The 17,933-nt window shown below is 38.3% G+C and overlaps 2 protein-coding genes across 2 annotated transcripts; both read right to left on the reverse strand.

Moving 5' to 3' along the window:
• Positions 1–229: 229 nt before the first annotated feature.
• Positions 230–4,355, reverse strand: si:ch211-122f10.4 (cathepsin A-like). The gene is given in 11 exon segments (XM_057338112.1): positions 230–1,551; positions 1,752–1,841; positions 1,924–2,086; positions 2,169–2,305; positions 2,398–2,550; positions 2,645–2,729; positions 2,835–2,926; positions 3,047–3,208; positions 3,286–3,423; positions 3,663–3,774; positions 4,105–4,355. Coding segments are annotated over 11 exon segments (1,386 nt in total). The 5' UTR covers positions 4,275–4,355; the 3' UTR covers positions 230–1,467.
• Positions 4,356–8,959: 4,604 nt separating this feature from the next.
• On the reverse strand, positions 8,960–14,752 carry LOC130549154 (uncharacterized). Its single transcript, XM_057326382.1, has 3 exons — positions 14,622–14,752; positions 12,454–12,527; positions 8,960–9,867 (listed from the first exon to the last, which is right to left on the reverse strand). Exon 3 carries the CDS (start codon positions 9,800–9,802, stop codon positions 8,960–8,962), a length of 843 nt encoding a protein of 280 aa, XP_057182365.1. The 5' UTR covers positions 9,803–9,867; positions 12,454–12,527; positions 14,622–14,752.
• Between the last annotated feature and the right edge of the window lie 3,181 nt (positions 14,753–17,933).

Raw genomic sequence — 17,933 nt, forward strand, 5'->3', positions numbered from 1 at the left:
ACTTACAGGATGTTCCCTTGAATACGATTCCCTCTTATACAGCTCGGGTTAAAATTGAGGTCTTAATTCATGGCCCCTTTAATGTCAATTCCACTATTGTATACATTACACAGTATTCAAAGTATTTAGTTCAATTACATCCGAAGTAATTGTTTTAAGGGGAAAGTAATTAACTCAGTAACTAGTTAACACCCAACACTGCTTTGTGTTTAGCAAAACAAAGAAATTGATACATGTTTGGAACAATCTGATGGTGATGATGACAGAATCTTTATTTTTGGGTGAACTATCCCTTTAAATACACTTGAAAATAGATACAATGTTTGATGCTAGAAAGCCATTACATTATTTTAGAAACTACAATAAGTAATTGTACAAATTACTTTAAAAATCAGTGTTTCAGTACAAAACTGGAGCATAAGCACCACTACCACTGTTCCTCCTGTAGATGAAGGTAGTCTTGCCCAAATTTACAATATCAAAGTACTGACCTGATTAAAAACCTTCGAAGTACAACACGTCTCACTCGAGTCGCATGTGGCTCGCAGCTACTGTAAGTATGGTACTTTATTTTTCGTCTTCATAGCTAGTTGGCAACCAACCATTTACCGCCATCTACTGATTCATCTTCCAGCTACTTAACAACCACTTACGATTAAGTACAATTTGGTACAAATAGCCTCATCTTGATGCTGTTCTTGGCTGCTTTGCAAACTTGTGTCCAGAATTCTACACTGTTTATTTTAACAAATGTAACATTTTAAATTGGAATTCCACTTAGACCTACATTCTTATACTGTCTATGTCTACTTACACACTTTTATTAACAACAGCAACCCATTAGAGCTGTTACCTGTTCTGAAATAACTACAAAGTACACAAATATTGGAAACTAAAATAGGTCTAGATTGATTATGATTGGTGCCATTAAGCAATGTAGGCCATTTCTTTTTTGCCTCGATTTCCCCCCTCTCAGAATAGTCACAAAGTCTTGAATATATACTGTACATTGAAGAATAAAACACATTCATTCAGAAATTTATTTCACAAAATTGACAAATAGCATATCACAATAATCAAAAATCCTATAAAAGTAGACTGCGCAAGGAAGCCGTTTTTACCTATGTGAAATCAATGCTGCTTTTAAAAGAACAAACGGTATGTACTAACTAAACTAAGATTGAAAAGTTTAAAAAGTGCTGTTGATGGGGACATTTCTGGAATAGAAAATTATGATCTGCATCACCATGGTATGGCATTGTAAGATGGTAAAACAATCAACAATATAAAGGCATTTAAACAAATTCCAATCATATTCAAAAACAGATATACCTACAGTCCCTGAGAAAATGAAGGCTCAACTTCATGTCCAATTAATTCATATTTTCACACAGTTAAGAACACATCCAGAACCACCTCTGAAAAACCAACGAGGTGCTTTGAGACAGAACGTGGTCTGGAGGAAAATCAGTAAGGCTTACTGGACAAGAAACGTTCAAGCATGTGGAGAGATGGACCAGGAGCCCACTGAGGAACCATGTGACCAGCACCCTGAAAAGAGAGTTGTATGTTATTCACCTACTTTCACTTTTTTGTTTCAGACACAGACATCCATTAGTCTCCTTTGACTAAAAATAAGCGGATAACGGTAACAAAATGTAAAATGGAAATGGGCTCCCTTGTCATTTATTTACTGTGACAGACCTCAAACAGAAAAAGCTGTATGGGGCTCCAACATTCCTGCCACGTACCTTGACCGTTAGGAAAGTGATGTTGCCAAATTGTTGGTAAAATCCTGCAATCTGGTTATCATACAACCAGCGCTGGTACTTTGTGGTTGCCTTGAGGAAAAACAACCCAACATTACACCCAGAAAAACTGAAGTTCAATAAATCCTAAACTCTCAAAATACAAAGGACTTACCTTCTGTCCAAGGTCTTCGACAAACCACTGGTCTCCAAGGAAGTTTCAAGCCATTTCAGTGTCTCCATTATAAACCAAAGCTCTTAGCTCTGAAGCCAGTAGCTTTTTATAGACATCCTTGACAGTTTCATAGATTGTACGATACTGGGCACCCACTTCATCACTGTATGAAAGAAAAAAACACATCACCTACATGCAGACAGAGTAAAACGGTAAACGTAGACTGGCATCAGTTTACAAAGTACCTGCAGATGTCCCATGGTGGTAGTACATCAGGGATGTGCAGCGCCTTTCTCACATCCCCTCGGTTAAGCCAGTTAATCTGTGCAGTACTATTTATACACGGAGGCACTCCCTTAATCATTGGAGAATTTTCCACTAACTGAACACAAAGAAGTAAAAGTTATATTTTAATTCTCACAATTCATTGTGTGGGTTTTACTGTTATGCTTAAATAAAAGGATCAGGCCTTACATAATTAGATTCCCAAAGCTTCCTGAAGTTTCTAAACAGATGGATCATGGTTCTCTGATAGCTCTTCTGAGATCCAACACCTCCAGCGCAATCAAGATACAGCGCATATTCATTCAACCCAGAATTATACACTATATTAAATGCATGTGATACCTCCAAAAAAAAAAAAACGAGTTACTTTAACTACCTGTAACAATTTGTCAACAGTAAACAGTAGTGTGCATGTATGTGAATGCATCCATGTTACCAGAACAGAGCAAGACTTTTTAGAATTGTTGTAGAAGTTACAGACTCCATTTTCACAACAATTGTAATTCAGGTCCTTCCACAACCTGTATGCAAAAGGTCCAAATATCCATCAATATATTGTTTTTTATGCGGTTTACAAAAATCACAAACTTAACAATTCACTTATAAATATAATAGATTTTGCATACTGTTCTCCAAATAGGCCATGATAGTAACCAAAGTAGATAAACGACTGGTCATTTAGTGCAAAACTACTAATGCCATTTCCCACAGCAAAACCCTGCAACAGAGACAAACATGCAAGGCTTTAAAAAAATAAATAAATAAATGTGATAAACAATTATGGTTAACTACATGTGAAAAACAATACGTCTCCATAAGCATTAAAACTGATAATCACCTTGAAGTTTACTTTAAGCTGACCACCAGTAGCAACTCTCAGACTGAGTGTGGGTGCATAGATGCCTCCGTAACTTTCGCCAAAAATGTAAAACTCATTCTGGGTGAAATTTGGAAACTTGGTGAAAAAGCTCTGCAAAGCCAGGTAGTTGTTATCTGCCACCTAAAGAAAAAGTACACATTAGATCTTTCAGGTGTTATTTTTGTATAGATGCATGCATATGAATGTGTATAATTTACCTCGTCATCATTGGTTGCGTATTTTTGGTCATCCGAGTAGGAATAACCTACTCCAACGGGTGACTCAAGATACAGAACATTGGCAATTTTATTCCAGCTGAATTCATTTTCATAAAGGGTAGCTCCATTATCGTTGACCTAGGACAAACAAATAAAATAGGACTTGCATGTCACATGCTTAAGATGGTTATTGCTTTGTGCTGTGTAGAATGGCAATTTAGTGATCAAATACTAAAAACACATTTTCCCTTTGTAAGATTTGCTTCTCTTAAGTTTTTAAATTAACAAATATATTCATCCATCATTTTATAAATAGCACATACTATTTTCAGGGCAACTTTAAAAAGACCATATTAAAACTTCAGTATCTGATAAAAATAAAATGGGCCATTTTCTGACAGAAACCCATCCAAAGAGCTGCAACCTGGCCCTCCATTTAGCCACAGCACGACTGGATCTCTAATGGGGTCCCTCTGAGAAGTCACAAACCTGTAACATACACACTTTATATGTACCTGATCATTGCTGAATCATTGTACAGACCACTAAAGTACTTTTTCAATGGTGGTGTATTAGTAATTTATTTATTTAATCACAAAATAAGCTTGAAAATGGTCATTTTAGAGTTTCCATTTTAGGAAAAATGGAAACAGAGCGGCTCAAAATAAACTTGTGTTGCTGCTGTAAACTGAATTTAGCGTCCTGTTAAAACAACAAAGCACATTCAGATATATTAATGCGAAAACAACAAGCTGTGTAAAACAACTTACAAAAACGTTACAGAAGTTATGAAACACATACAGAATACCTGTAACTCACCAATAATGCAAATATTTCCCAGAACTAGCCTTCAGATATCCTGACCACTGGCGATAGTTGGGTTTAAAAGACATGCCTGGCAGATCCACCACCTCATCAGGATCGTACATCCCGCGGACATCATATACAAACAAGGCGAGAAGACAACATAACACACGCAAAGAAAACATTTTAGGCTCTGTTTGATGAAAATTAACGACCGGAATGAACCTGAACTTCTCCGTAACTCCTTTGAGTTCCCGTCCGTCCACTGGCGGTCATATGACTTCAAATTCAAAGTGATCAGGTGATACTACAAAAACCCGCAGCACTTCCGCATTGATTCACGTGTCTGTCGTTCAACGCCCTCGACCTTCTACTACATCAATGGTCACCAACCCTGCTCCTGGAGATCAGTGGAAACTATGGAAGGCCGTTTTATCAAAAATGTCTTTAGACGTAACGTGTACAGACGATATAACGCGTGGACGCGTTTTTGCGCCTAAAGACGTAATTTCGTCTACAGATGTATTGGTTTTAGCCAATGGAAAGTCACAAAACGGAAAGATTTGCATAAAATTGATTAAGCATATAGTCGTGACGTCATCATTAGCGTAACCACGTGTCATTCATGAATTATACATATAAACGTGATGCTCCCTCATGCGTGGCATTGCATATGGTCCTAGTAATGAATACGTCAGCGTATACGTGATTTTACGACAGGGGAGAAGAGGGCATTTCAAAATACAAGCGGTACAGACAGACCATCGAAAGCATGGCTTTGCGAAATTTTCTTAACAACTGCCGACGCGTTTTTCAAGAATGTGTGCATTTGTAAAATTATATGTATTATGCCGTCAACCCAATGGGCAACATGGGCTGCTGCCGAGAGTCCCGAATACTAAGGGATCCCGAGAGAGTTCTCATTTGCATTTTAACATTACACATAACACATATTTGTCCAGTATTATGCATATCCGAATCACTACGGAGTACATGAAGATTAAAATCATGTTAAAAACACGAAAAATGTCAGAAAACCAGTAAACGAGGAAGCTGCGTTTTTATTTTTTTATATGAAGCATAAATTATGTTTCATTAACAAAGTTCGGGAGAAGCCGGAACACATAATCATCTCGGCTGGTTCGCTATCAGCAATCCTATCAGCTCAAGCCTGAGTCCTTATAAATAAGACCAGAAATCTCACCTGCGCCATCTCTACAATTCAACACCCCTCCACCTCCCCGTCTCATCTCCCCGTTTCCGAGCTCGGCGCACTCGCCCACATCAGGGGGAGAGTGTTCCGGGTTCGGAAGGAACCGGCGAGCTCGGAGCCCGCTCCCTGGACAGCACGCCATACGCATATTTTACCTACCCCTGCTATCAGCATTATCCCTGCCATCATTATTATTTACTCGTGAATAACGTTTACATTTCTCAACTAATTTCAATGGGTTACAGTATTGTGGACCCACATTAAAATATGTAAAGGAAAAACTGCTGCTACTGGAGCATTTGTTCAATTAAATTCTATGTAGTGCTTTTTTTGCAACGTTCCAAGTGTTTCAATGCCGCTTTACAGGAAAACACACAGGAGGAAAATAAATGTAACTTAAGAAAAGGCACACTGATGCGCACGGGCTTATGCAATCTTGAACATAATTACTATATAAGGAATGGCAGATTTTTTAATATTATTTTCGAAGATTTAAGCTCATGAAACTACACTGTAAAAAAAAAATTCCGTTAAAAAACGGATAATGTACTGGCAGAAAATTACCAGTACATTTTCCGTTATGTTTACGGACATTTCCTTCAACCCTTAAACGGATATTTCAGTACATTTACAGAACATCCTCTGTACTCCTTACGGACACTACCGTTATTCGCTTAAACGGATATTTCCGTACATTTACAGAACAGCCTCTGTACTCCTTACGGACACTCCGTCAATCCTTCGGCAGAAATCACTATCATATCTGTACCGGTTTTAAAGACCGTATCGTTGTAAAAAACTGGAGAGACATTATACTAGCCCGTATTTCCTGGTACTTATAGATGTAGGTAAGTTTCAACTAAGGAACACTTAAATTGTCTTTAAGGGTAAAACCAATGCTAAAATGCAATAATGACAGTAACCCATCACCAGGCCATTCTGTATACAACAGAATGATCAAATAAATTTACCACGATACATGCAAACTGAACGTTTATTTTGATCTCATGTAAACATATTCATACTTTTAATGTCATTTGTTTGCTTTAAACATGATGACAGTACAAAACAATGAAATGACATTCAACAATGAAGATACAATTCATTTAACACTTTTATAAGCACAGTTTCAAAACTGCTTTTTTAGTTAGACAATTTATTTTTGCTACAAAGATTAAATTAAATTATTAGTGGTTGCAAGCTTCTAAAGTGAAAACTTGATTTAAAACCAGGCACAAAAACAAATTACAGGCATCAACCCAAACCTGTCATACAAAGACTGATGCTTCCATCACTCAAATATTGAACTAACAGTTCATATAAAGATACGCAAGGGTCTCTAAAAGTAATTGTTTGCTGCATTACACAGCAAAAAGTCATACAAAAACAAACATGAACAAATACTTTTAAAATAAATGTCAAACACGTATTTTACAAGCACCAACTCAAACAAAGACAGGACAGAAGCATCATCAAAATCATCAATAACAACTGCAATGTTTACATAAACCACTCTCGCAATTGAACTCTTCAATGCAGTCATTTTTTTAAAAACAAAAACGGGTTAACTGTCTATGGCAGTATTAAACACTTTCTGGCTGATCTAAAAAATGCCTTCTTATATTGTTGTCCCACATTTCTCATGAACTCATCAAATTAAACTCATGAAATGAAAAAAAAAAAAGTACAATCACAGGAGGAAGAGCAGGCACAAAGTGGTTCAATGACATGCAAGGTGGCCTGTGTGCATGTGCATTCTGTGTACCTTACTCCAAGTGTGAGTTTAGACATAAAACTCTAATTTTCTATGGGTTTTCAAAGTTGTTTAGTTCATAAAGGAACTTCAGCAGTCTGGGAGGGATGCGTTGGTGCTTTGTTCCCTTCATCTCAGCCTTAGACCCTCGCTCGGGATTTATTCCAAGGAAAACTCTTAAAGAAAAGGATATGTTTTTTAGTAGACAAGTAATAAAATCAATGACACTGAAATGCAGACCAAACACGTTAATGCATCGTGATCTGAATGCAGGGAAATATGCAGAAGTCGATCGCCATCATTTAGAAATTAGATAGCATTTATGTATGAATCGAGATCGATTTTTCGATTAAGCATGCAAACCTAGTAATATGTCTGTTTTTTTGTTGGCAATGGGCGCATACGTGCATTATGTAAACAACACAAACTTCTAGTGAATCAACAGTTATGCAGGAGTAAAGTGATGATGTATTGTGTGCTCATGCTTCAGTTCCGCCTCCCCTGCACGCCTCCAGGAGCTTGGTTGTTTTTTTATAAATGTGATCAAACTAAATACTCTTCGAAGATATGAAGTATGCAATACTACTGTATAGGTACTCAAGATTAACATGAGATTGGCAGAAACTGCGTGTTACCCCTGCTTTAACAACAGATTTTAGTAGATGGCAGTTATCAGCTAAACTGTCTTTAAAGTATTTTATCCTGGAAACAGCAAGATTCAAAAATGTTGAATTTAATAAACAGCAACACAGCAATATGGTCTACACACAACAATTCAAAACAAACTGTGTTGCATACCTTTGTATGAATTCCAGGGTAAGTCCCATCTCTTTTGGGTATTTTATGTTCAAGACATAAAACAAACAAAAAGCGTAGCTCAGGGCCACAATAGGGGAGGTGATGTGGTCATTAACAACCTCTTGATCGACAGCAATCTTAAACAGACCATTTGCTTAAACATAAGACAACAGTATTACAAATGGAAAACATTACATGTCATCTCAGAAAACCACTCTAAACACAGTTATTTTAATCTTTTATACTCAAACAATTGGGTTCTCTACTGATGATGTATGTTGTTGGTAGTAACAGAAAAAAATATGCCTTCATCTTCAGCAATGTTTTAAAATTATGAAATTGTTTAAACAGCTAAATTAAGAGAAAACATCACAAATAAGCTGGTGCAAGAAAATATGTTAATATGATAATAGACTACAAACCCATAATAAGAATGCAGGGTGTGCTTGGAATGCTAGCAAAAGTTGAGTCCTGTTGTTGGAAAAGAAAACATCAACGAAACACTATAAATGTTATGAACTGTTTCCGATGTATAAACTGCTTCCCTAAACATGGTTACATCATAACGGAGTAAGGGGCAGATCAGACAGACTTTTTGAAAACAGCAGTGTTTTTTATGTTGACTAGTCATGTCAGTCAGGGATTTTAGCGCAAGAACTCTAGTTGCTGTTAACTGTCATAATAGCAGAAACCTTTTAAAAAATGTGCAATAATCTGCTCGCACTGACTTTGCTCAGTTAACCCCGCGAGAGCAACCACAAGTTCCTCTTCATCACTGCAGTCTCTGGACGTTTAAAGCAACTAAAGTTCCATCACCACAACGGACAGCCCACCTCTCCATTTGATTGGACAATGGGAAAAAATGTGCATGACATAAAGATCTTTTCTGCTCAGAGTTCATTTTTTACATGGTGCTAACCATGTAAACCACCAATTATGATGCTAACCATCGATTTTTGCTACACGACTGGCTGCTTGGCTGTATAGAGCTTTTCATCTCAGGTGGTGTGCTACAAGTGTAAAGGGACAACTTAGGACAATGCCCAAAGGGTCTAAGATTAATATTAATATTGCATTAATATTTCTAAAGCATGAACAATCTAAACCTACCTCATGTTGGGAAAAGAGGCAATCAGGGTTTTCTTGAAGAATTTGGCAATGGCAGAGATCAGTTGTACTGGATTTTCAACTAGTTGCATCTTCATGCCTTTTGAGTCAAGAAAATCTATGATGGTCTTTCCTTTTTTTGACAATTCCTCAGCCAGCTTTTGTTGCACCGGAAAGCCAAGAAGAGTACATGTGTGATCAAATAGGTAAACTGCTTCAAAAAGGAAGGGCCACTCTTCCATTACTGTGTTGACAGTGCTTCCTTTGTTGATCGTTGCACGCTGGATGGAATATGTTTCCGCCATCAGTTTTCGAACACTTGACTCATGCAGATGATTGGTTCTAAAGGCATTTTTCAATTCATTGTGCTTAGATTCTAGTTCAGGTGTACACTCAATATCAGGCTGCCACTCTACACATCCATAACGATCTGAATGGGTGGACTTTTTCCTAATTGCATTTTCATCCTCTGCCAGCCTTTTTTTGGAACTGATGGTTAATGGCCTACGAACATTTTCAACTCTGTTTTCTAACTGTAAAAAAAGAGCATCGTATCCTGTTCCTATGACTTTAGTTCCATTGAGCTCTCTGTCTTGGAAAGAGCAGGGATATTGCTGTACAATCTCCTTGGCAATGTCCCGCAGCTTTGCTCTTCCAGGCCTCCCATGCTCTTTACTGAGAACATCATCAATGACTATGCGGACCAGCTCTCTTCTTTCTTTAGGCTTTGGTCTTTTCTTTTCACTTAAGGCAACAATAAGGTTTGCTGGCATTTTGTGCCATGGTACAGCATACGCCTCCCAAGATGGGGAGTTCTCCACAGGACTAGATGACGATGGCATAGTTTGGGGCAGATGTACATCCACTGGTGAAGTTTTCAAAGCAGGACCAAGTACATCTTGTGATTCTATAAAATATATATATAACAAAAAATGAACATGACAAAGGTTACGTTACACAAGAATCAAGCTAGCACAATCCACCTCATGGTACAACCACGTGCTGTGACAATTTCATTGATACAAATAAAATCTAGATGATTGTAAATTCTTGGTAAATAATAAAAGAGAATCATTACATTTTAATTATTAAAGTATTTGCTGACAAATCTAAAAACTTGCCTGCATTGAAAGCTTGAATTAGTCTTCTACATTGAATGGGTGGCAGAATTCCATCAATGTCCTCAGTCTTGACAAATCTAAGGTCATCTACACCATTCACGCCAATCACCTCCAGTCTAGCCATAAGTGATTCCATCAGATCATTACTGATTGATGGCATAGCTTTCCGCACTAATTCTTTTACAGGCTCCATAGTGGCATATGCTTAAGTGCAAGAAGTAACCTAGCACCTCTGTGGTAAAAAGGAAGTGGAGAAAAATCATTTAGCTTGTCAATAGTTTGGCAAATAAACTGATCTGAACTATTTTTATCAATTTCATAGACTCCAAGCTCAGGCACCCAGCTGGCAGTTTTTTCCCTCAGCAAAAGTAGGACAGTTTTTTCACTTCGGATAAAAATGCTTGCTATTTGCCCTAACTGTAGCTGTCCTTTGGTATATCTCAGTAAAACAAGCATACCATTTACATATGAAGTGCCTCTAACTTGGACTTTATTTGTGATAACTGAGTTACACGAGGTAAGTGCGAAGTCTGCAACTGCTGCCCTTAAGTCCCCATCATAGAGCTCTGGATAAAAGCAAGTGGAGTCTGAAACCTGAACTTGGGGTTTAAATAAACCTCCTTGACTCTGATAGGATTGAAACAACTGATGTCTCTCAGCCAATGACTTAGTCACATTTCTGAAGTTTTTACTTGACCTGATGCATCTTTTAAAATAGCTATGCTTACTTTCGAAGCGCATGGTCCAAGTATGTATAAGTGGACCAAACTGTAATGTCAAGTCAGCATAGTGAAGCAGATAGTGGTGCTTTGGTCTAAGGCTTACATGTGGGAATAACTCTTGCCTCATTTCCACATACTCTTCGATCAGTATCTTCATGTAAGCAACCTGAGAATCTGAAAGTCTAGGAGCACAGACAAATTCAACCAACTCCCTCAGGAGAAGTACGAGCTTCCAAACAGCATTGTCAGCATCTTTAATTCTGTCGTGCAGTAAAATAGGCAAAAACCTTAATAGCCACCTGTTCTGGGCTGCCTGGCCTCCAAGCTTTGCTCCCTTGTTGGGAATAGCATTTGGCTTGTTGTTGCTTTCACCAGGAAGTGATTTGACTCTGTCATTGAGTGACTCATAACTAAACCATTTTTCTGTTTTGCTTAGGAACTGCAAGCACATTGCTGTGTCATAATCAACAACGCCTTCAAACAGGTCATGTGCTATACACGGTGGTAATCCAGGCTGACACACATGGAAATTAGACAGTTTGTTGAAAACACTGTTGCCTTTAATTCCCTGATGCATTGTCACTTCAGGGTGACTCTCCAAAAACTGCACAGACTCATTATAATTACCACAGTCTCTATGAGTGGCAACTGTCAGGGGGTTAGACTGAAATTCATGTTTTGTGATGAGACAGTACCTACAGAAATACTCGCCACAGCTAAAATTTTCTGTAAACCCACCAATTATGTGAGAGCCCAGGTTATCTCCCATTATGCATGCAACAGTACCAGTATGCATCATACCCTCAAACGATACGCCATTTACCTCCAGCTCACACAAGTCTGACACAAGCTTACTGAAAACTTTATCCACTCCAAAATATTTACAGTCTTTCTCTGGACATAGCAGCACCAACTGTATTTGATCAACAGTTGACCGGTTGTGTGGACACACATTACCCAGAGTAAAATAGACAGCTAAAACTTTGTGCTTTTTCTTGGCAGATCCAAGCGGATTAGCCACCTCAAAAGCGTCTTGAAAAAGCATCACCTTTAAAGAACCTGGATCTGATGCAAACAAGGCATTAGATGTAATGACACGTCCATCAGTGAAATCACAGAATGTACCATCTTTGACAAAACAGCAATTGAAACTATGCTGAGGTGCACTACTTTCTTTTAGCATTGCTTTGAGGCTTTCCAGTACTGGAATGTAATGATAGTGCTTCTTCTGACCCCTATCATTGTACCCAAGCGTGACTTCAATAGGCTGAACATAGTTATAGTGGGTCTTGTAATACTTAAGCCTTCGATGGTGCGTAGTTAAAGGACCATCTGCGTGTAAAGCCTCATGCATGGGGCTCTGCTCATATACATGTCTCCCAACACATCTTAATGTCTCTGGTGGAACACCATAATGTTCAAGTTCTTGAGATAGCATGTCCATTGTATACTCCTGATGAATGTCTTGAAGTGTTTTAATTTCATTTGCTATCTCTGTAATAGTGGAGGCTGGGACAAAATACTTTGCCTGCAAACCCAAGTAAAAAAGAGCTAGATTTTCTGTGTTAGCACACTGCACTTTATGACTCCCAACATCTTGACTTTGGTCTGCATCAGTGACATTAATGTCTTCAACATGTGCTCGCTCACCTGGAAAAGACTGTTCTCCAGCTTCACATGCATGAACAGGTGTTATCTGTGTGACAGTCCACGCTCTATGGTATCTAGAAATATGAGAAGAAAATGAAGTCTTTACATTAAAGGTTTTAGAACATCCATCAAAGGGACAAGTTACAGCCAGGCCCTCCTGGATATGACCACTTAAGTGAACACAAGTGCTTTAACATCAGCACATTCTATGCTGCAAAAAGTAAATGAACACTTAGTCTGAACAGACACATTGTGGTTCCAGGTTTGTCTGGTCCTTGTGTGTGTTCATGACATATGAACAGCAAAGCAGTTGAATGAGGAAAACCTTTTCCCACAATCTGTATGGCCACATCGGAAAATTGCATTGTTAACATGTCTGTGTGATCTGCAGTGCTTCAGGTATTCAGGCAATGAACATTTAAATCCACAAATATTACAAGTCAACATAACAGCAAGACTCACGTCAGCTACAGCAACAGTCAAGTACAGGCTCGTTTTTAGCCTCAGTCGTTGTTTCAGTCAATATCATGAACACGCAGCACCATGCTGTTTACTGATGAAGTCACTAAACCGATCTATACACACTAGTATTTCAGTCAAACATTTTAACACAATTGCTCAACGACGTAATAACAGCAACAATACGCATGGTTATTAAAAAGATAACCTCAGCATTACATAATCCGCATTGCAAACAATAAAAAGTTAACCGAATTAAAGACACAAACACAGTGATGGCACATTCGCGAAAACCAGCTCTTCCAACGTGACAAAAAAAGCACCCGATGATAAATGCACCAGTGTTCAGAAATATGTCAGATAAATCTGACTAATTATTAAAACGTTAATTAGACTAATGGTTATACTTAAATTTTTCAATGAGCGTATCTGGTAACGTTGGCGGTAGAAGATCGGGTTAACCAAAGCTGATCAACCCGTTAAATAAAAAACACATAAAGTTATGCCTTTAAGATTAAAATAATAATTTCATTTTAAAATAAAATACAATTAATATTAGTTCAAAATATAATTACTTTTTAACCACAGAGGTACGACCACTGATGCGAAGAGCCCTGTGATGGCGCCTGCCCTGCCCTGCCCCCAGAGAGATACTCTTATGTAGGGAGATGGAAGGGTCTGTAAACTTACCATAGGAGAAAGCGTAAAAACAAGAAAGGTTTAAAAACATCTCGTTATAAAATAAATATTGGATAGACTGCAAGATCATTTAATTATCTTGAAAATGATCAATGTATAATATGTATAACAATTATTTTTCTTTTCTCTATTGTTTAGTTTTATGTATGTATGTGTATGTAGTAGGATCTGTTATGTATCCCCCTTTTATTTTATGTTATTCGTTTTGTGTTGTCTGTTTTCTAGAAGGCAAAAAAAAAGCGTAACGGCTACCATGGATCATGTGAGGCACCCTCAGCCAAGCATATAGGCTTGTTCGACTTGATGCGGCGCCAAAACATCCGACAGGCGGATGACATCGAAGTACCGCGAGAGCGATTCGAAAAAGAAGTTTGGTTTCGAATCGCTCTCGCGGTACTTTGATGTCATCCGCCTGTCGGATCTTGCGGCGCCACATCAAGTCGAACAAGCCCGAAGAAGCCTGTTGACTCGGATGTGCGCGTCATTGCTTACGTTGCACGAGTGCCCACTACAGGCGGAACTCGTGAATAAGGTTTAAATGGAACGCACTAAGCCCTTGATCACTTGGTATTCACTTTGAAGCTGAATTATTAAATAAACCATTATTCGCTTATGTATATAATATATAGAATGGTGCATGAAACAAATTCATATCAGTTGTTGTAGAAAATATAAAAAAATCCTCTAGATATATCTTATACAGCATAAGCTATTGGAGAAAAATAAAATTACACATTCATAACATCAGTAGTATAAACTTTGACTGTAAACATAGGCTAAGCTAGCTAGACGTATTATGCAATTAAATCTCACAATATCTGTAATACAGGTTATTATGAGTTTCATTCACAAAAAAAAATGAATACACCATAGACTACAGTTGAGCGATCTGCTGTGACGTCACATCAAGTTGAATTGTGGGATATAGAGCAGCTTGAAGTGTACATGTGAAGTAGATTCGCTTCCTCTGTGTAAATCGAGGGAATGAGGGTATGTCCATATAAACTTACCTTTCACTTAAGGAAGTGGAACGCACTTCAAAATGGCGGCGGGGATTCGCCGAGGGGAAGTGCTTAGGGAAGTTCGCGAGGGTCTGTCTAAAAGTGAAGTGGAAGGCACCCCGGAAGGTTGCGCTTGCTTTCCTTCTTTAAAGGGCTTTGCTGCCTCTCTTCACCTTTGGCGGTTAACACGGTTGGCGGTTTGGAGTTCCTCCCAGAATGCAACGCGTTTTTAAAAACACGGAAAAACACTTGTAAAAACCAAATACGGAAAATTCCTTCATTTTAATACAGTAAATTAACCCCTATTTTTACGGATTTTTTTTAGAGTGTAGCTACTTCAAATGGTTTGTTCTTCCCCCAAATATATTGTGTAAAGCAGTTTTGCTTTTTTGTGCCAAAGGCGGGAAGTGGTCCCTACTGATAGGTGGAATGTGAAATTGTATGCTGTCGAATTAAAAAAATGAAGAATCCCTTTAAGACCTATTTACACAGAGTGAATATTCTCCACGATTAATTCTTATGGTACTTAATCACATCTGAAATTCATCCAACGACAAAGCATGTCTTTTGATTTGTCCCATAGGACGATTTTTCTTCATTCTTGGAATTAGACTAAACGATCAATGAAATGTATATTTTCATGAGTCAGTCTCAAATCCTGGTCTCATATTATCCGAATATTATCCGAATATAGCTTAATCTTTCAGAGAGCTCAGAATGAAAATGATCATGTTGATTATTTTCTGCCATTCTAACAGTCAGACAAACATTTGATTGACAACTTTAACTTCTACACCATGATTAGTGCCAGTCTCCTTTGGTGCCGTATTGTAATCAGATTGATTTCACATTCCTTTGATACTAAAGCTGGGTGCACGCTGTAGTTTTTTTCCTGTCCTTTACAATTGTTGCTTGTCAGATTGTATGATATGACCCCGGTGAGATCTTGCATCAAAGTCAAGGCAGACTGTGCAAAATCAATGTAGGCTGTATTATATGCATCTTAGGACCTTCATAATAGTTGACATTCTTATATGACATAATTATATCACACAAACCCAAGCGAAACCTTATTTTGGCAGAAAAGAAGTTAGAATTTCTGGAGTCTGTTGGGTGAAAGAGTGAATTTGTAGACTGATTATTCTTAACTATTCTTTTCTTTTAGTGGTAATTTTGGTTAATAACAAAATGTAAAGGTTCAATATCACATACAGTAGACAAGCTATATCAACATATCTGAATGTCTCTGTCCTCTCTCTCTCTGTCTTTCACACAGACACTTGCCATCATTTGCTGTGCTCTTATTGGCTCTTCATTAGTTGGTCTTTGTCTTGCAATAACACTGCAGGACTGTGTTCCAAAAATCCCGACACCGGCAGAACGCTGTTGGTCATCACAGAGGTAATTAATTGCATTTCACACCATGCAAAAGAGACCCTTGTCTTATATTTTGGAAGTTCAATACTGTTTTGAGATTTTAGTTCATGGGGATGTGTGAACATTACATATACTGTATGTTCCATAGCTTGCTGTCTACTTGCATCAATAGTCTCTCATTAAAGGCATGGTTCATCCAAAATAAAAAATTCTGCCATCATTTGTTCACCCTCATGTCATTCCAAACCTGTATATGACTCTTTCTATGACACAAAAGAAGATATTTGAGAAATGTCTCTGTGGTTTTGTGTGCACACACTGGAGATCAATGGGGGCCAATGTTGTTTGTTACCAGCATATCTTCTTTTGTGTTCTGCAAAAGAAAGAAAGTCATACAGATGACATGAGAGTGAGTAAATGATGGAAGAATTTTCATTTTGCCGTGAACTATCCCTACTGATGTCATCAGAATGCATGTAACAGGTTAAGGATGCTTGCATAAGGCTGAAGTCTATAAGCGTGTGCGAGATTTTTATCTCGGAATATGTGTGCGGTCATGAAAGAGACTAATGTGTCTGCTGAGCCCAACCCCTGACACAGGCGTCCGACAGGAATTGTGAAATCCTATTGTAAATTTGCCTACTCTGTGATGATAATTGGTTTATTCCTGTGTTAAATTGGCCTGTTCTACAGGATGTTGAGTGGGCTTAACACGCTCTCACTGCAGACACCGTGTGTCAGTTTCCATGCTTCTCTGGGACTTAGAAGGGTATTACACGCAGAATTATTGTATGACAATGATGGACTGATAGCTGTGGAGGGCCTGAAGCACGGGAAGAGCGCACCATGGCACATGGACTGGCATCCGCTTTATCAGACAGACAGACAGATGTATTCTCCCTCACACAGTCATGCACTGCCTTTCAGCAGGAGCACAAATCACCAGTGAGACGGCTGCCTGACCGGCTATGGTGAATTTTAAATGCGAAATGTCATTTCGGTTGCCATGTTGGCTCGTATCGAAAGATGCTTGAAGTTCCTCCTGTTTATTTGCTGTCAGTTTTTCGCTGCCCTCCTACAGAAACTGATACCAGTCGCGAATGTGACCAAGTTACCACCAATTTACCCTACCTTATTGGAATGTAGAAAAAATATGTTTTTTCCAGTTACCTGTTTTCCCCAACTGTCACAGTGCGCTAGCTACAGCTTAAGAATTTCATTTCCAACATCCCTATAATAACCTCCACAACCAGCGTTCAACAGTGCTCGGAGACCCAATTATGTCACATCTGACTCGCAAACCAGACCCTTCACTGACCCTGACAATGATCTTTCCACACCACTTCTAAAGCCTTACGTCTCCCATCTCGAACACTTTCCAATTTGGAGTGGAATAAAAATGTTGTCTCGCTGTGTACCTTCATCATTATCTTCACATCAAACAAACAAAGCAGACCTCAGATTATAGCTTTGAAGATTTCATCAGATCCTCATCAGTCTCACGACTCAAGGAGACATCACACAAACTCGTGTATCTTTGAGCATGTTTAACCCTGTAACTTGCAGCTTCTGTGTCCTGATCTCAAATAGTTAACATGTAGAGACTGAAGCACATTATATGATTTACACATCAATGTACGCTACAAAATGCGTGCTGAGAAAACGGATGAGTTTGTCAACGTTTGCAGCTGCTCGCAGGGATAGAATCAGACAGTATATGTGTACTTGTATGATGTGAATTCGAGAATTTTGAGAATTGTATGAATGCTTGATTGCTGTAAAGAAAAAGGCGAAAAGTATTAAAATAACATTTCTTCCAGGATGAATTTTGATGGAAAGAAATCTCTAATGTTTGCTCGATGTGTCTTCCCTGGTTTTTAGGGACAAGTTTGGGACATGTAGGACAGCTGTGAATTTTTTAGGAGATCAAAGAGTGATAGACTA

This window comes from Triplophysa rosa, linkage group LG1 (genome assembly GCF_024868665.1).
Source record: "Triplophysa rosa linkage group LG1, Trosa_1v2, whole genome shotgun sequence".
NCBI lineage: Eukaryota > Metazoa > Chordata > Actinopteri > Cypriniformes > Nemacheilidae > Triplophysa > Triplophysa rosa.